This window comes from Megalops cyprinoides, chromosome 3 (genome assembly GCF_013368585.1).
Source record: "Megalops cyprinoides isolate fMegCyp1 chromosome 3, fMegCyp1.pri, whole genome shotgun sequence".
Taxonomy (NCBI): Eukaryota; Metazoa; Chordata; class Actinopteri; order Elopiformes; family Megalopidae; genus Megalops; species Megalops cyprinoides.
Genome location: NC_050585.1, coordinates 39646947 through 39666812, shown reverse-complemented (window position 1 = coordinate 39666812; position 19866 = coordinate 39646947). Strand labels below are relative to the sequence as shown.

The window sequence follows — 19866 nt, the reverse complement described above, 5'->3', positions numbered from 1 at the left end:
AAAGCTAAAAGGAGAAATATAGTTACTGCTAAATAATAAAACATTTCCTCTGCAATCATACATCACACAGAAAAAAATGTGTTTCAAACAAACTTCACAAAACTGATTATATATAGGTATAGCAGTGGTGTAACAGATATGCAGAGACATATCTTATTGGAAAGATGTGTGTATGTCTGTGCTATATTGATAAAGGCTTCATTATATTGGAAATGTATAAATACTTTGATATTGTAAAGGATAAAAAGAGCTGAGCAGGCACAACTCATACTCATGATCTATTTGCTCTCTGATGCCTCTAGTGGCAAAATTCTGTTACTGCTGGAGCTGCTCATTCAGCGAGGGAGTCACTTAGCCTTGATTGTCAGCCATCTGGTGGCAACCATGCTGTAAACTGAGATAATATATGAGATAGCAAACACTGTGATGAAAAGCAACTGGTGGTTGTCTCCCACAGCCAGTGAGTGGTAGCATGTTTCTCATTACACGTAGGAGACGAGACTGACTGAACCAAGGAACATGAATGGTAGGTGAGGCTATCATTTCTAGAGCTGCCCAAAACAATGAAAGAATAAATCAATAAAATAAAGTCATCACTTCAGGGGGAAATTTTTCATACTGGAAAACACTATGTCTAATTCCTTTACTGATACTGTGAGCAGCACAAAGCATAAGAGAGTCATCACTAAAATTAAACTAAACCACTGAAACTGAAAATTTGAAATGGTATCTTACATCTATATCTTATATAAAGTCTAATACATGTGGCTGCACAGAGTTACATGAGGAAACTTCACAGCTGCTGACCTCATTTCACACCCAAACAATAAACAGACTGCAATGCAAAATGTTACGCCCTTCGAAAGTACGGTTAAATATCAAACATGTACTACCACATAAATAAACATAAAAGTGTCTGAAGGTAATGCATTATTGAAATATTTTATTCCCAGCCTGAATATCCTACTGAAGAAGCAGATTATTAATGGTTTTGTGAGTCTGTGGTGAACTACATGTATCTATGGAAATATCAGTCTGATAAACTGGGTAACTGACATGCCATCACTTTAACTTTCAGATTACGTGGCTGAAAACTGCAGATGAGGAGTGTTGTTGTCCATAGTGGCATTACATGGAGACTGTTGTCCTTACACGCTAATCATGCAGTGCATCTTTGTCCTGATTACCTATAGAAATACTAAGATGACAGACTGAAACAGCCTGCCAGCCAGCACACCACAAACCCAAACTACACACCTGGATGCACCACGCCACTGACCTACACACCTGAATGCACAATGTACCTGAACACCACACCTGAATGCTCTTCATACCAGAACTAGAGAAATGCCAGAGAAATGCCAGAGGCTAACAGAGCTGTTAGCATTACAGACAGATTTCCTCATCTAAGGATTTCAGCAGAACATCAGCTGGCAAGAGCGGAAGCTACCATCTGCTACAGCAAATGAGCCTGTGCATGCTGTCCGTCAACGAAAGCTAATAGTAGCTATTAATGCATCATGTTCATCTTGCCACGAAATACTGTGTCCAAGCAATGCACTGGTTTTTAGGGCAGATGCACTGTGAGATGCTAAATTACCCCACAATATGAATAGCTCATTATATACACTGAGTACACTTATTGGTATATATCTATATGGCATTATAACGTTTGTAGTATGAAGGAAATTGCAATGAATATTGTATGCAGACTGATGTGTGTGCTAAACACGCCAGCTTACCTCATGCTCTCATAGCTAGTATTAAAATATAAGTGAGTGTGACCACTGACACCCCAAACATGTCCTCTATCATTCGAGATATGTCATATGTCTACGCTATCTTCATTTTTCTTATTCATTTCACAATTTAAAAAATGTAACACAACATTTTTCTAAAAAAAAAAATCAAAACATACAAACAAACATTGCTTGGGGACTGGGGACTTTTTAAAAAAACAAATAGCTCTTGACAACTATATTTATTCAAAGTAGGTTGCCATATTGTCACTGACATTAAAGGTAAGCATATATATTATCCATTATTACATAAATATACACATTAATCCCTTGTCTGTTATTACTGTGTCATTAAAATCTTTTTCATACTGCAGCTGTGTTTGTGTCTGGATGAAACCCTTTTTCTTCACACATATAGTGTCATAACAGTGCTGTACAGTTCATGTGGATATTCCCATCTGTGAAACCATTGGGAGTACCTGGCTGTACCTCAGATTAATCAGTGCCGTCTACCTGGCACAGAAACTTAAATGAGGGTCTGGCTGGCCACACCCTGCTGAGGCTACAGGAAGCTCTCTTCTTCTTCTGCGCATAGGCGGCCTTTGGCTGTTTTCACCTCCTGGGTGAGGCCGGGATCTCCTTCATCTGTGGTGGTTACTGTGCCTTCCTGTAATGCTGATCCATTCACCTCCTCTGTGTCCTTAGAACTGCCATTGGAGAGAAAACATGTAAAAACATTCTTTATCCAACTGTGGAGGAAAAAATATTTACTCCTCTGTGAAAAATAAGGTGATGATGTTTTCACCATGTTTTCACCTGATTACTATCATTATTATTGTTAATATTAAACACATATCAGTAATAATCTAGAAAAACCATTTGATATGCAAATACAAGAAAGACACGCCTTACTCATTACATTCATAGTAATACAGAAGAAAAAAAAAACAACTGCCATGCCATCAGGCCAAGTCTCCTCGACACAACCACACAAGTTGTTTTTCTTATAACTAACAATATCCTCCTATTTTTGACATACCTTTTTTTTCATCTACATGCAACTGTTTATTTCTGTTCTTCTGGGATTGTTGCTTCAACACTTCTGCAGTCTAAATACAGTGGTTCCTCTTAATGCATCATTTATCAATGCTTACCATCTACTGCTTGCTATCCCTGTGCCATATGTCCATCGTCCCAGAATTTTTAATTTTCCTTACTTTAATTGTGCTCTAGAATTTGTGAATTCTGCCCTGCATCATGCCATAATCTTTAACTTGGATTACTTTAACTGCATTCTGGAATTAGTGAATTCTGCCCTTGTTTACTACATGTTTTCTACATTTAGCGGACCGCTAACACCATTTTCCATCCAACCTCTGAGTCTGGGCCTGCCGGCCACTTCTCTAAAGGGCTGGTTAACCATTTTACCACTTCTTTTTTGTTGGACTGGTGAGCTAACTGGTTCAAATCACTATTGCTCTAACAAAACTTTCCCATATGTTGTCAACAAGGTGGCTTTACTACAAATTGCCTCACACCATAGCTGGTCATTTTGTAAAGTAACTGTGGCATTTGCTGTGGCCTGGCACTAGTTTCATTCTTTTTTGAGTCAACATAGAAGGCAATATGGCTGCCAGGAAAAGGCATCAGGCTGCAAAGTGGCGCCTGCATTGGACCATGGATTGTAGGGCTGTGGGGTTGAACCCAGCAACAGTACTGTTTTCTGCAGTCTTTAATGCCAGAGAAAATCCACTTGCATAGAATAATGTTTTTGGCTTCTGCTAAGCAAGTAACGTGTGTTAGGATCATTAATGATTATCATTTAATTGAAAATTGTACGTCTTTCTTTTCAGCTTTATTTTTTTGTTTTGAAACAGAATGAAGCTTTGTGAACCCTGAATGGGAGGAGCTAACCTGTACTGTAAATTACCAACTCACATGATTCACTGTAAGTGACAGCACATGATACCTCCTCACTTTCAGGGTTCCCAAAGTTTCCTTCTCTTTCCAAAAGAAAAACTAATGAATAAATAATGGATAATGGATAAAATTCATTCCTTTAAAAGGGTAGCCCCAGGGGAAGAGGCAGCAAAATAACTGAATGAAAGGAAGAATGTTTTGGTACAGTAAGAAATATGTGTATTCCAGGACACTAAATTTTAGAGATGATGGCGACTATTACTACTATAATGAAGATTACCATTTATTATTTCACAATATTACTTGTTTGGCAGATACCCCTTTCCAGCTGAATTCCAAGATCATTTTGCATGTCACCCATTTACAAAAGTAGATATTCACTCAGTTCAGGTTAAGCACTTTGCTCAATGATGCATGGCAATGGCTGGGATTCAGACATGCAACCATATTATATATTTTCCATGTTCTGTTTCTTAATAATCAGATTTTCGGTTTTGTAATTGCAGGGTAGTACTGATCAGTGTTTTATTCTCTTGTGCCCCTTAATGGACCCTCCTCTGTGCTACTTTCAGTTCTCCTACACATACACGATAGGCTTAGTTTGTTCTTAGAGCTGAGATTCAAGATGCTTTAGAGTAGTGATTCATGAAGTACAAATAAAAGACACAGCAAAAAAACTAAAAGGAGGAAGTCTCTTCTTCTATATATTCAGGTTCCATCAAAATATTTATTGTTTAGCTCTGTGCTCTGCAGGAAACGTCTGGCACAATAGATTATTTTTAACTCCCCCATCTGGCAGCGCACTGTTGAGCAACTCAGGATGCTACACTGGTTTCAGGTCTCCTCTTTCCTGTATTCTCCACATCAGTCTGCTGTTTTACACAAATAAGACCCCTTTCTCACATGTGGAATTTTCTCTCTTTCAGTGTCCTATGTGCAAGTACCCTTTTTCGAAATTACGCAAATCCTATGAGCTATCAGCATACTGAAGCCACAGGGACTAGTTTGTTTATGAATTAGTTTAGCAACACTCCCAAAATAGAGGGATTTCAAATGACATCATGCTCTCTTCACGTTATGCCAAGTGAGGCTATGTGACTATACCCACTTTAAACCCCATACTGCTTATGCTAAGCACTAGGAACTATGGGCTAGCTGTTCAGTATGAGATTACGAATGTCGATGTGTCCTTTCAATTAATTGTTGATTGCCTTAAAATCATGCAGAGCACATTAGTAAAAATTGTATCAATTACCCATTAGACATAAAACTTAGCATCAGTTTTGAATTAAAAGTTATTTTGAAAAGCTATTTTGAAATCTGAAATGGTAAGATCTCAGTGTTTGGAATATTGGTGGAGACAGTGTTGTGGGAGCATGCTTTTCAGACGAATACATCTCCTTTTTCAATGTACCACACCACCGTGTTCTTTCTACCCAGAATGCATTTGCTACAAATTATGTTAGTGAATCCGTTTCCTTGGGAGTGGGCCAGCACCCAGAATGCTTAGTTTTATTTAGATTTCACATTGGCCCAAGTATGCTCATTCAGACACTGATGCAGATGTAAGATGTGATGTTTTGCAGACAGGCACTGTGTTGGACATACCTTGAGGGGCTTTCCATGGGTGTGTCCAGCACCTGACAGCTCTCCTCAGCTCTCAGGCCTGGGATGGGGATAATGTAATCATTACAGATAGCTGTTGCTTCCTCTCTTTCTGCTGTCTGTCTGATGTCCACGCCTGAGTCACAGGGAGATGATGTCACATCCACAGACACTTTAGGCTTGCCACGAACAACAGCTGGGTGGTCACTCTTAAAGAAGCTCTCATTCACCTGGTTGTATTTCTGCAAAAGAGCAGAAACGGCGACAGGGTCAGGAAACTGTTGAAATTATTATTTTTTCCAAACAAAACTAATCATCTCAAACCACATTACCTTAATGTATGCCTCGGGCAGCATGCTGCCGATGGTATGAGCCAGGTAGGAGAACTCTGGTCTTTTCTCATATTTCTCTTCCCAGCATTTCCGCATAACATCGTAACTGGAAGGTCATGAGAAAAAAATGGCACGGTCACATTCTAAGTCAAAGACATTTACTTGTATAATTATACTGAACTTACATGTGTTCATCAGTTACTATGTAACTGCACACAAGTTAAGGGTCTGATACAACAGAGGTTCAGTCTATGGTCATGAATAGGGGAGGAGTAAGGGTTACTTAGATCAGTGTTTCTCAACCCTCTCCTGGAGGAACCCCTGCCCTGCATGTTTTAGATCTCTCCCTGCTCCAACACAGCTGATTCAAATGATCAGTTTGTTATTAAGCAACTTCAGGAGTTCATAACAAGTTGATCATTTGAATCAGCTGTGTTGGAGCAGGGAGAGATCTAAAACATGCAGGGCAGGGGGTCCTCCAGGAGGGGGTTGAGAAACACTGACTTGTGTATTTGCATAAACTTCAACATTCAATTCCACCATAATGAATTAGTAACAATATGTGAATGTAACATAATGTAATTACATAATAATTACGTAATTTGTTACAATGTAATTACATATGGTAAAGTCCTGTGAATATAAAATGCTTAAATCATACACATGCAAATGGTTTAGATGAAAATGTAAAGACAAGCATCTAAGAAAGAAAGGAACAAGTTGACTGAAAAAGAAAGAATAAAGAATTAAAGGTGGGGCGGAACGCGGTAAGAGGGGCTCACATTTCGTCAGTGGCGTGGGGGGGCTTGGCCATCCTGTAGCCCCTCCTCAGAGCGCTGTAGAACATCTGATTCATGGGAATGTCAGGATATGGGGTTCCTCCTGAAGTCAGACAGAACACACCTGATGAGTGTGTGAGGCAGCCAAGAGCAGCCTCCAATGCTAGCACTGTTTATTTCTGCATTCCTGCGCTTGCCAGTCTCCATTAATGAGAGCTTTCACTAAAATATACTCTCCATTTATTCAGGGTTATGACCATTAGCATAACTCAGATATTATGGTTGGAATTTTCCTCTTAGTCTTCCACCACTAGTGAAGCATTCTAGGTAATAATAATAATAATAATAATAATGATAATGATAATGGTAATGATAATAATAATAATAGTAAAAAGTGGATGTGGCTGAATAAAGACTGTCCATAGGTTGCTTCTAGACTGATGGTGTGTTCTATTTTGCCACACTCACATTTTATGCTTCCATCTTTAGGAAAATTAGATGAAGAGCAAACCTTTTAAAAACCTTTTTCATGGCAATTTCCCGAGAAGAGGAAGCCATGTTTGTTTAGTGTATGAAGTGCGTATGAGGAAGCTGTGCTGTTAATGTGGAAGGACCATAAAAGAAAAGGGAAATTTTGCAGAATGTGGAAACTGGCACAGCAGAATGACATTTCAAAAGTGTGTCAAAAAAGGGAAGAGTGAATATGGATTTTAAAAGATGCACAGAGGAATCTAATCATCCTATTTACAAGTTTGGTAGACTGTGTGTCACTACCATTAAGCTGTTATGAATAAAATTAAACTTTTTGTGTGCAGAAACAGGTCATATTGAATGAATAGCATCACCACTATTAAAATCATTATATAGTTGGGAAGGTCAGTAATGCCTATTATTTTCTCTTAATATAGAAGGGAAAAATGTGACTAGATGCAACATTAACTGTAGCCACAAAATGACAGCTTTTATCAATAAAGAAATTATTTTTAAACATACACTCCATTTTTCTTAACAAAAGTAATCTTAAGATTAATATCATGTCAGAAATAATCTGCATGCCTAGACCAATCCCAAAATGATTATCCTTTCCCTGAACTTTATCTAAGGAGACCAAACTATTTTACTAAACTATTTCACCAAACAACGCTAAGTTACACAGTTTACTAATCAAACATACAAAGTTTACCTTTTGAAATGTGTATTTGTACGTGTATATTTGTGTGTTTACACAGCTATATATTTATATTTACAGGTGCGATTCTGGCCAGGTATCTTATTCAGTGTCAGTGAACTGCACCCAGAAATTTCTGATTACAAAGCACTCCTCTACATCTGCACAGCTCCTTAGCCAGCACGCTAGCCAGCTGGTCAGCAGCTCACCCAATGAGAAGATCTCCCACAGGAGGATGCCGTAGGACCAGACGTCGCTCAGGGTGGTGTACAGGTTGTGGAAGATGCTCTCTGGCGCCATCCATTTCAGGGGCAGGAAGGTCTGTGGGACAAGGGGTCTCAGGATTATACGGAATGGGAAACAAAAGCTTGGGTTTTTAGTTCATTTCCTGTCGGCATTAACCAATGAGGTTGATGATAACTTTGTTTTTCTTAGTGTTGTGAAAGCTTTTGGTCTTTGTTGGTGCTGCGAGGGCTTGTGGTCTTAGTGCTGTGAGAGTTTTTGGTCTGCTATGGCGAAAGTCTGAGAGGATAAAGAAAGCTGTTTCTAGGCTGGAGGCCTTGGTGCAGGCTGTCGTGATGAAAGACCAGTCTTTGCTTCTGCATTACGTATGATTACAGAGATGTTCTGAGCAGACTGTAGTAAAAAAAAACACCACAATGCTGACATTCAAAGCCTGGGACCTAATTAGACTAGATATCATTAGAAAAACCTGCAGTGAGGTTTGGTTCAATACAGTTAAAGTTACAATAGAATTAACAGCACTTTGTATAATTCCTATCAAACTGAATTGTCAGACTGGCCCGCAAATGGAGACTGCCCCAAAAATGGAGACATCCCATAAATGGCGTTCACCCCCAAAACAGAGATTCCTCCCAAAAATGAAGACTGCCCCACAATCTCTACACTCACGCTGCCCTTGGAGATGTAGTTGGAGTCGTTCATGACGTCACGGGCCAGGCCAAAGTCACAGATCTTAACCAACTTCCCCTCACAGATCAGCACGTTCCTGGCCGCCAGGTCACGGTGAACACACTGTGGGGTCAAGCACAGACTCTGTCAACAGCTACTGAGCTATCACACTGTCCATCCAAAGACACCATGAGCAGCATCCCAGCTAGCAACTCAGACACAGACACTGTCAGCAGCATCTCAGCTAACACATTCTCCACCCACAGACATAAACGCCCTCAAGCCAGTACTGTTTGCTTTTACTGCTGGTGGATCCTCACTGCTGATGAATGACCATACCGCTGGTGAACACTGTTACTGATGGTGAACACTCTTAATGTTGGTGGATACTGCTGTTATACCAGTAACCTTTGCTGTTTTTGACAATGACCCTTGGAAACAGTTATGCTATGTGAGGAATGTAAAAGTAAATTAAGCATCATTTTTTGGTTTGTTCAGCTGAGGATCTGGCCAAGCCAGATAAGTTCCTATTTTGAGCTGTATTTGTAGCCTTTGCATAAAAACAGCCTAATTAATAATAATAATATTCAGGCCTGGTCTTTCATCTGTCCACACCAAGCACTTGAACCCAACAATTTCAGAATAGGCAAGCTTCTTGATGCCCCCCCCCCACCCTCCCCCAATGTGCCCGTTAGCCCCTCCCCCCAACTAAGGGAGCTAGAGCCTTGCTGATGATTGCAGAAATAAAACAGTTGTCATACTTTCCGAGTGTGAAAATGAATGCAGGTCTCAGACTTCATTTCAATGTTTCACAAATAGGTTCTTTAAAGGAACTAATGGATCTTTTCCCCAAGTACAGAGATAAAAGAACCCTGGTGATATGGTAACGTTGATTTTTAAAGGAATTCTTTCCCACCCCCTCCAACATTCTGGGTACCCATCCTGGCTGGTGACCTGTGGGGGCTGGACGTTCCCGCAGTCCCCCCTAGGAAGCTATCATTTGCATTCTGTAAGGTGGGCTGAAGCAACACCTTCTCTTGACTTCCTAGGGTTAGACTGGCCTGGAAAATGGTCAAGCAAAAGATTGTCCCCACAGGGTTAACATTCAATTGGCATCGATGTTAACCACCATTCTGAATAGCTATTGTCCTGTGGAGAGCAGACAGTCCCGCTGTCATCTCAGGAAGGAGTTGTTTGCATATGAAACGGTGGGCTCAAGCAGCACCTTTCCTCAGCTGCCTGGGATGAAGCTGATCTGCCAAATGCTCAACCACAAGATCCGTTACATATCCCAACAGTGATTACAGGGGTCTGATTGGTTGAGCTACACGTACATTTTTCGACGCCAGGAAGTCCATCCCCTTGGCCACCTGGTAGCAGAAGCTGAGCAGGTCTGTGTAGCTCAGGACTGGAGAGTCATTGATGACCAGGGCTGCCTCCTCTCTTCCCTGGCCTGCAGAGGGATGGGGAAACAGGAAGTGTTTACATTCAGAACCACGGCGACCTCAGTGGTGGCCAGCAGCAGGAGGATCAGCCACTAGGGGTGCTTTGGACTTTAAGGGATGTTTAACCCAACTTGTATTTTCTTTTTTTTTTTGGTGTTGTGTCTTTTATTTGGGAGCACTCTCAGGACCGCATGAGAGGGACCAGCGGGTTAGCACTAGGGATAGGGGAAGGTCCCCCTTTACAGAAGTAACCATTAAACTGCCAACCATCCCAAACTTGCTTATTAATATTTTTCATGATTAGCATGGTTGCCTTTTTTTTATATGTTTGTTCTTTCTCATGAGAAATCATCTTAGTTAAAATGTGAAAATTTATTCTAAGATCTCCTGTCTATTCGTCATAATTAGGTCACCACACCAGACAGGTTTACTAAAATAGCAAGCTGAAATTGTATTTAGTCCTGCGTAACAATCAAAAAACAGCTTTGGCACAATATTCCATTTAAAGATCCCAGTTCCAGTCCTCCTCCTTTCTCACTCCCCAGCTATCTTTGAGAGATCCGACGCAGGTCTTGTGATGTGCTGTGGGTCCCATGACAGAGGGGTTTTGGATGAGGTGCACGCCATGTCACCCTGCGGCCTCCACACTTGCGTGCCGCGATCCGAAGACCAGAAGGAGGTTCCCCTTTTTTATCTCTCCAGCAGAAATTCAAAACCAGACCATATGTAGCATCTGTTCACCAGCTGCACACTGAAGTGCACAGAAACCTTACGAAAACCTCAGAAGCATTACACCACTGACTACACTTGTCATTGCTGTGTTCACTATGGGCAGCTGAGGAGCAAGCTTTGTCTTTTTGAGAACCACATGTACCATGGATTTTGACTCCTGGTATGGCCTCTGAGCCCACTGGGCTACAAGACCGGTCTAAAAAACATGTGTGCATGAATAAAACATTTGGGGGTAAAATAAGATTCAAATAGTGCATAAATAAAATAATTTGGCATAAATTCTGGCTTCAATCAATATTTGCCCTTATATTTGACTTGCAAGTAAATTCGAAAAGTTTTTTTTCTCCACAATCACTTTGGTGAGGTCAAGAATCACCAAAATAGGAAAGAAAAAATGTTTGGAAAAAGAGAGAAAAGCTTGAATTCATTTTTACATAAAAGTTAGGGGGAGATGAGTGACTGAACACAGAGGGTTTGGCATGCTGCTGTCTTGTATTTCCAGGTGCTCTGTCCTGTACCTGCTCCCTGATAGGTGTCCTGCTGGTACGGTGTTTCATATACCGCTGGCTCGATGTCTGCGTACTTGACGTTGTCGCTCAGCTCCTGCATGGCCACATACTCCACGCTGTCCTCCTGACGCATGTCCATGTAGCCCTCATCGCTCTCGCTGCCGAACGATGCGTCACTGAGGGAAAGGAAAGCAGTCAGGGGATTTATTCAGCTTTAAAGTGCCCAGTTTTAAAACTCACAGCCCTTTCTAGGATTTATATCTGTAGCTGTTTGGTAGTGTTTCAGTACCGGCCTTAGGTGTGTCCTCCATTTTCTTCATTTGGTCACAGTTATCTGTCCATTCATTTTGTCATTAGTCATGTTCCTATTCAGCCTAAACACTGTTAAAAGCATATATACTCTAAGGTTAAGTACCTTGATCAAGGGTACAACAGCAGTGCCCCAGCGGTGAATTGAGCCAGCAACCTTTCAGTTATAAGCCGTGCTCCTTGCCACAACACCACACTGCTGCCCACTAAATAAAACGCTAAAAGCTAAAAGCAATACTCCAAAACGATGCATGTATAGTTTTCATCAGTTCTGCCTCTGGTCTTAATAATGGTCCAGTAGCCGAATAGGTTTGGGTTCACAGTGACGGTCATGGTCATAATGAGTACAAGCAGCTGCTGGCTCACCTTTTCACCTGGCCATCAGCCGTGGCACTGGTGCTGGTGCCGCCGGCACTCATGTCCGTGTTTTTGTGGCTTTTGTCTGCGCAGTTCTGCAGGTATGTGTGCTTGTTTCTGTGCAGGTAGTCCACCAGGTCTCCGTGGCGGCAGAACTCAGTTATCAGATAGAGGGGACCTACAGGATGGAGGAAAGAGTCAGGAGTTATTTTAGCTGAATACGTACATGCTTAACTGTGTAAATACAGAGCTGGATGCACTGCACATTCATTCATTCCACACCATTCATGCACAAATCCTGAAATACTAGGCAACTACTGAAGAGTGTACTTTTAAAAAACATTGGTAACAGAAACATAACTTAAAAATGTCTGTTTGTCTATCTATCTATCTATCTATCTGTGTGTCTGTCCCCCCCTTGCCCCTGCCTCTCTCGCCCCCTCCCTCTCCCCTTCCCCTTCCCCTCCCCCTCCCTCCCTCCCTTCCTCTCTCTCTCTACCTGGTTTGGTGCAGGCTCCCAGCAGGTTGACGATGTTGAGATGGGGCCCCAGATGACTCATAATCTTCAGCTCTGACATCAGAGCCCGAGTTTCACTTCTGCTGGCCGTGGCTGTGAGAAGCAAGGAAAGAGCTCAATGTGACACCAACACAAAAACCTGCATATTCAGTGTAATAAAATCATTAGAGACCTGCGTATTCAGTGTGACACAAACTCAAAAACCTGTATATTCAAAGTGAGGGAAACACAAACCTGCATATTCTGTATGACAGGAACACAAACACCTGTATGTTCAGTGTGAGAAACTCAGCAGCGATTTATTCAGGCTGCCACTGCGAGGCTAAAACTCAGGCATTATGATTATGATTAGGCACGTACACTTGAGCATTTTCACTGCGACTTTAGTGGTAGACTGAGAGCGTCCAAGGCCGTATGCAGTCGCCTCCACGACCCTCCCAAAGGCCCCCGAGCCCAGAGTCCCACCTGAATTAAAACAAAAAGCAATTGTAGTTCATCTATGCTAAAAGCAATATGCCAAAAGCATGCATGTATATTATATGCATGTTATTAAATCTGTTATAAAGCTTTGTAACATTGGATGCTACTGAGATGAGTAAAGCCAGGGACAGCAGTCAGTAGTGATCAGGCAATCCTCCTACCCAGCAGTACATCACCTCAGCCAGCCTGAATTTGCAATGAGCCATGAAACTTCTGACTGCGCAACCCCACAATCCAGTGGGACTTTCACATCTTGCAGGTCTTTCACTCACAGAATTGACTAATTTACTGAGGCAACTCGCATTCCGTACTTTTGCTCAAGGGTACACCAGCTGTGTCCCATCAGGGATTCAAACCTGAAGTAACCTGTCTTTAGTCACAAATCAAGCCCAAAGCCACTGCTGTATGTTTCACGGCCACTCTGCTGTTCACATATAAAGAAATTTTCCCAGAGTTCCCTGGGGGTACCTAGAACGAGGCTGTCGCGAGGGACCTCCCATGCGGAGTCGTAGGGCAGGTGCATGGGGTCCACGTAGATGTACTCGTGGCCATTCGAGCCCACGGACTCGATGACCTTCCAACGCACTTCATAACGCGGCTTCTACAGGAAAAAATCAATCCATCCATCAGTTAGCTTTTACTCTTTACAGTACCTATTACAATCAGACTGCCACAGATCGCTTTACAGTGCATTGTGTCCAAACAGAATAATACCAATACAAAAAAAATACTGTGACTGAATGGGAATAAGCAAAAATTACAGGAAACAGGAAACATTACAGGAAACAATGGGCTTTTTCCCCTATTGCTATATTGGAATTACACAGTGATACTATTACATCACAGCTGCTTAGCAGAAACTCTTGCAGCTGTGTACTTACTGAGGCAATTCAGGTTAAGTAATTTGTACAACAATAGTTTCTTACTAGAGAATTGAACTGGCAACCCCTGAGTTACAGGCACTGTTCCCTTACCATTATACTGCACTGACACATCACTGACACATCAGAGAGTGGCACAGCCGGCACAGAGTGCTGCACAGAGTGACACAGAGTTCAGAGCTCACCTTCCTCCACAGCGCTATCAGGATGATGATGAAGATGACGGCGATGACCACCAGGGCCAGCACGGCGGCCATGACGGCCACCTGGGAGAAGAGAGCTGCAGGGAGAGAGAGAGAGAGAATGCTGTTCACACCCCTCGCGAGCACCAGCGCCCCGCCTGGCATGAAATCAGTCGACCAAGAAACCACCAAAAAGCTCCCAGCGTGAAGCCCTCCTGTTTAAGAGCTTTATGGGCAGCTTGGGAACTAATTAAAAGCCCAGTCCCTGTGTTTCTGTCATTAACAGGCCTTCTACGCATTTTAGTAGCAGCCACAGGAGAGGGAGTGAAGTGTTCTTGCTAAGTCGATTAGCCAGCCTCAAACTTGAACAATGTATTGGGAAGATGATTCTACACTGTGTAAAAGACGCATTGGTGTTATTTAACATGTGTGCCCATCTTTGGCAGAAAATGACATCAGTGTGAATGAGACCAGCCTGAATGGCCAGAGCGCGTTGTGTGGTGTCTCATACGAGCACGTACTGTTTGAGACGAGTTTGATGTCCCACGCCTTGCGTCCCGCCTCGTTTCTGGCCTCACAGCGGACCGTCATGGTCCCCTGCATTCTCTGGAACGTGACCACACTCAGCACCTGGTGTATTTTCCGGTCCTCTAAGTAGCTCGCGCTCGTCTGGATGCTGACATTCTCAGGGTTCGCCACCAGAGGCCGCCACGGTGCGGTTTTATTGTCGCATCTAGACAGATTAAAGGAAAAAAGCCAGTTAGATATGCTGCATTGTTACCATGAACACAAGTCAACTGATAGAGGGGCATGTTTCAACTTATGTGTTGGTCCAGATTTCATAGAAAAGCAGTGTGATTTGCCCTTCACTCCCAGGAGCAAATTTAGTCAGAATTTTGCTTTCCACATTTATTCTATCAGTGAACTCATGATGTTGTATTATTGACTAAAATTATTGACTAAAACTGTGTCAAAAAATATGCTAAGTAGATGACTAAACATGTTTTTTAAATATTGAAGTTGTGCTGCTGTCTCTTAGGGTCATAGCATCATTTGATATACAACTGTACACAGTACCAGTCAAAAGTTTGGACACACCTATTCATAGAAGGGATTTTCTTTATTTTTACTATTTTCCACATTTTAGAATAACAGTAAAGACATTAAAACTATGAAATTACAGAAATGGAATCATGCATTGACCTAATAAGTGTTCAAAAATATCTTATATTTTAGATTCTTCAAAGTACATTTACATTTACATTTATTCCTTTAGCAGGCAAAAATATTTTTTAGAAATTTTTTTGGAAAGGAATTCACACATAGGCATAAGCGTCATTATTTATATTTGTATAACATTCAAATTTCATGCATTAAAGAGCAAGTCTTTACACCAAAATGTCTTTGAATGAATGTTTCCCATAATCTTAATCAGGTGTGTCCAAACCTTTGACTGGTACTGTACTTCTTGCAGATACTGTACTATGCGTCAGAGACAGCAGTAGGGGTTTTCCTCAGTACATATTTCTGTCATTCACAAAGTCCTTGGACATGGTTTCTGAGTGTCTGTGGGGAGAAGTGGCTGCAATGTACAGTATATGTATCAGACTTCCACAAAGTTCAGTTGTTACCAGTAACAGGAACAGTTTCAGTTTGAGTAAGCTACATCAGACTTGACAGGACATTTAAAGGGAACCTTATTCTCAAAATGGTCTGGCTTATTGGGACATATCAGCCCTAAAAGGATTTTTTTTGGGGGGGGAGGAGGTTCATTTGCATAAAGATAAGGTGATAGGGAACAGGAGTGTATTTTTGCATTACGAAACATTATGTGATGTTTGACTGCATGCTACACCTTATCGATATAAAGCAAAATCAACTTTCAAGCTCCAGGTTTCCTCCTCTTACTGAAAGTTCCTCTAATTCATGCTGCAATACTGCCCTCTAGTGGACATGCTAGTAGACTGCCTATAATGTAAACCATATACACTTTTTTCCCTTCTCACTTTTGCATGCTATCACAGATGTGCCACAGGATGCTGGGGGCGGGCACCCCCTCTGCCATGCACTTCACAGCGTAACTCTTGCCCGTCAGGTGCTGGTCTGACAGGGCAATGATCACCGGGGGAACTGTGAAGACAGAGAGAGAGGATATGGTTGGAAACACTAGCTGTTTTCGTCATCTCACAACTGCTGCATGATAAGATTTGCCCATTCATGGTATGTGTGTGTATGTGTGTGTGAGAGTGAGTGTCTGTCTGTGTGTATGTTGGGGGGTTACTGTTCCGTTTCTGGAGAATTCTGTAAGGTTCCAGTTCCAGTGTGTGTTTCTGGCCATGCTCACAATGGAGGATCAGGTATCAGCTTTGTCGTGGTTCTGACCTTTGACCTCTAGGTCAAATGTAAGCTCCTGGACATCATCCTCGTTGGAAACTCGAACTGTGTACAGACCCCTCTGCTCCCTTCTGACCCTCACCAGAGTCAAGGTGCTGATGTACCTGGAGGCCAGGAGCAGGCAGAGGGCATTAGAGTCTATGGGAGATCGTTCTGTCAGCAATAGCTACACAGAGACATACTGGCACTCCGCCCCACAAATGCTCTGCATGTTACAGGTTGAGAATTCATTTTAAATTAAAAGCTGCTTGTATTATCACTTGTTATACCCTATCCCAGATGATATTTATACAGTATTTTACATATTCTCACTTACATTTTACATTTACAGTACATTATTGTCATTTTAGTCGATTTTTAGTAGATTTTAGTAGACTTAAATAGGTTACAGTTGTTTTTACGTTATCTAGTTACACAGCTGGATATCTATTGAGGCAATTCTAGGTTAAGTGCCTTGCCCAAGGGTACAACAGCAGTGCCCCAGCTGGGAAATGAACCAGCAATCTTTCAATTACAAGTCCTGCTCCTTACCACTTTGCTACACTGCCACCCTTACTGAAACACTTCACGTTAAAGTGCTTGTATCAAGGAAAGTTCTGCAACTCAGACTTAAAACCTGCAGCCCTCTGGTTACAGTTCCCCTGATCACCATGCCACATAATCTCAGCAAAAGAGAGTGTGTATACCTGGCTTCCTGCACCTGTCTGGTTTCCACAGACACAGTGTCCCCAGCGAGGGTAGCATTGTCCTTTGTCCAGTTCACCTGCGGTTTGGGATAGGCGTCTATGTGCACCTGGAGCTCCATGCTCTCATGAAGATGCGCAGATATGTTCCCTCCTAAGGGCGTGGAGCTTAACGCCACAAACCCTTGCTCTGCAACGAGACGGTTCAATGGGAAAAAAACATGACATTAGCATAGCCACACACTCAGTTAATTAAGCAGAACACATGGAACATTCAACCGTCATATTAGCATTAAGCTTTACTCAGGGTCTCATTCAGGCTTAGAACCCACAACCTTGAGGGGTTGCGAGTCTAGCTCCAGCACCAAAACCTATACTCCAGAATGTCGGAAGATGAGATGTTTGTTATTTTTTCTCAAATTTTTTTGTCTCGTGGCAAAGAAGTGCTGTTTTTCATTCACTGTGACTGCCTGACCAGAGTCCACTCTTCCTGTTTACATTCCTGAGTGTCAGAATCAACACGAATTCCAGACATCATGCGTCAGTTTGCGTGGGTCTGCACGGCTGTGTAAATCTGAGTCTGCTTACATGTGATTAAGCCTGTGCGCCTGCAGACCCCCTCCAAGCATGTAATCATGCACAGCTTCAGGAGTCAGACCTCTAATAACCGTTTCATTAAATGTCTGTTTTCATTAGTTATTCCAACGCGCTACCATCAAAAAATAATTTCGTAAGAGAAAGAAAGAGGTATTAGACAAGATTAAGACAAGACGCTCTTTCACCACATTTATTAGTATTAGTTCCTAAAACGTTATCCTCAATTGTTTGTCAATGAAATCTCTAAATCACAGTTATTTTTCACTTGCGCATCTGTGTATCTGGATTAAATGAAAGCATTTATATAAATTTAGATTTAAATAAAGTGCTTGTTTCCTGTTTGGCAACCAAAAATTCCAGTCTCAAAAACAGCTTTAGTGAGCAAGTCAAATTCAAGACACCTTCCTCTGGATCCAATATAAGCCATCTACTAGGAAAATGCTATTGAATCAAAAAACAAAGCTTCCAGGAATAAATTTGTACAGCATTAAACAGTGACTTTTGCCCTCAAGAAGAATTTAATATCAATCCAGGGGTGAGTGAGGTGTGTGTTTCCTTATCTTTGAATAACAATATGAATAAAATGTTCTGTTCCCAAATTTCCCCACCTGGGGATCAATAAAGCGTTATCTTATCTTTTACTTGACTGGCATAATAAGGTATTTTCAGTAATCTCTAAAGTAATTGGACATTTGCAGTAATATTGAAAAAAGCTGCATTTATTTGCTGGTTGAAACTAAGGACAGCCATTAATTGCTTCTGGGCCTATGAGAGCGTTGATTGACTCTGAGGATATGAGAGCTGTAACTAGCTCTGAACCTATGACAGCATTAATTGGCTCTGAACCTATGAGAGAGTTGATTGGCTCCAGGCCTGCACTCTTTTGGGTGTCTTTGCTTGGAGCAACCGTGGACGGCCTGCTCACCCAGGACAGTGATGGTGATGTTGTCCACAGCGGACTGGCCCTGCAGAGACTCCTGCACCCGGCACATGTAGTGACCCGAGTCGTCCAGCGTGGCGTTGGATATGTTGAGGCAGGATCGGAGGCTCATGTCCCGCCCGGGCAGGAAGTCTGTCAGGGGCTCAATGTGCTTGCCTTTCTGCAGGGAGGGAAACACGGATCATCTGGGGGGTATCCCCATTTAAAATAAACCTCACCTCTTTCTGGGAGTATCCCCTGCTGAAGAGAAACCTCACATCTTTCTGGGGGTACTCCTAGTTAAAGAAATCCTCACCTCTTTCTGGGGGTACTCCCAGTTGAAGAAAACGATGTCAGCACCCTTAACGGTGCAGTTGACAGTGAGTGGCTCTCCTTGCTTCAGCACGGTCTTTGAGGCATTGATGTAAGCGTCAATTGCATCAGGAACTGCAGTGCGTACAAAGCAGAGCAGAGAATCACACAGTAATCACACAGTAAACGCCAATGTCTTATTTAACAGATTATTGAGAACATCTTTTTGGAAGGCCTCAGATCACTGTCCATGGCTGGCCAAAAACACTGCCATATTTCTTGTTTGTTACACTACAGACATTCATCTCATATTACCAATCTAACCACATGAGAGAGGAGAACGTTTGGATGTCTCATGGTGGAGATGACCTTTTGAATGTCACATAAAAGACCAAGACTTTTGGATGCCCCATGAGAGAAGAGATGTTTTTGATGCCTGGTGGATAATTAACAACAAAAGAGACCTTGTAGATGCCTTACAGATTAGGAGATCTATATTCATTTGTCTTGACCAATACCACAGTAGAGTTAAGAGAGGCACGACCTAGACATGACCGCAGATGTACTTCAGAACACAGTACAGTAATGGTCAACATAAAGTAAGTGACAAATGTGGTTAGTTCATATGGACAGAGGAAACATAATTTTTTAAAAAATTGCTGAACAGCCATGCACTTACATTTTGTTACAGATGGGCTGAAATTCAGCTTGAAAAAGAAGCGAGTACATATAATTAATATTTTACATTTTATTTGTACGAGACCAAGAGAGTATGTGGCTTACCCACGATGCTGTACACATGGAATGCTTGAGACTCCTTTTCCTCTCCATTCAGAACCCCCCTGCAGACGTAGGTGCTGTCATTCAGGGGGGCCGTGAACCCTCTGCTGGGGCTGTAAGTGCCCACCAGGGGGGCACTGCTTCCCCTTTCGTAAAGGGTCACGTTTATCCGGGGGTCGGTGACGATGCAGGGGATGGTGCCCTCTGCCCCCACCTTCATCACCACCCTGGGCTCATAGGAGACAAACCAGACCTCGGGGTCTAGGAGAGGGCGCATGGGAAACAGGGGGAGAAAAGTTATCAAGCTTTACATA

General features: G+C 42.2%; 1 protein-coding gene across 1 annotated transcript in view; it reads right to left on the bottom strand.

Annotated features, from left to right (window-relative positions):
• Positions 1–1938: 1938 nt before the first annotated feature.
• Positions 1939–19866, bottom strand: part of LOC118774917 (platelet-derived growth factor receptor beta-like) — a 35680-nt gene continuing 17752 nt past the window's right edge. Inside the window, exons 4-23 of the mRNA XM_036524513.1 lie at positions 19556–19813; positions 18777–18907; positions 18467–18641; positions 16948–17134; positions 16250–16365; positions 15874–15997; positions 14389–14600; positions 13871–13965; positions 13273–13405; positions 12685–12789; positions 12307–12417; positions 11817–11985; positions 11151–11317; positions 9790–9908; positions 8456–8578; positions 7753–7864; positions 6379–6478; positions 5597–5702; positions 5268–5506; positions 1939–2446 (exon numbers count right to left, since the gene is read on the bottom strand). Coding sequence (XP_036380406.1) covers positions 2302–2446; positions 5268–5506; positions 5597–5702; positions 6379–6478; positions 7753–7864; positions 8456–8578; positions 9790–9908; positions 11151–11317; positions 11817–11985; positions 12307–12417; positions 12685–12789; positions 13273–13405; positions 13871–13965; positions 14389–14600; positions 15874–15997; positions 16250–16365; positions 16948–17134; positions 18467–18641; positions 18777–18907; positions 19556–19813 — 2927 coding nt within the window. The 3' untranslated portion in view covers positions 1939–2301. The remainder of the gene's footprint in view (positions 2447–5267; positions 5507–5596; positions 5703–6378; positions 6479–7752; positions 7865–8455; positions 8579–9789; positions 9909–11150; positions 11318–11816; positions 11986–12306; positions 12418–12684; positions 12790–13272; positions 13406–13870; positions 13966–14388; positions 14601–15873; positions 15998–16249; positions 16366–16947; positions 17135–18466; positions 18642–18776; positions 18908–19555; positions 19814–19866) is intronic.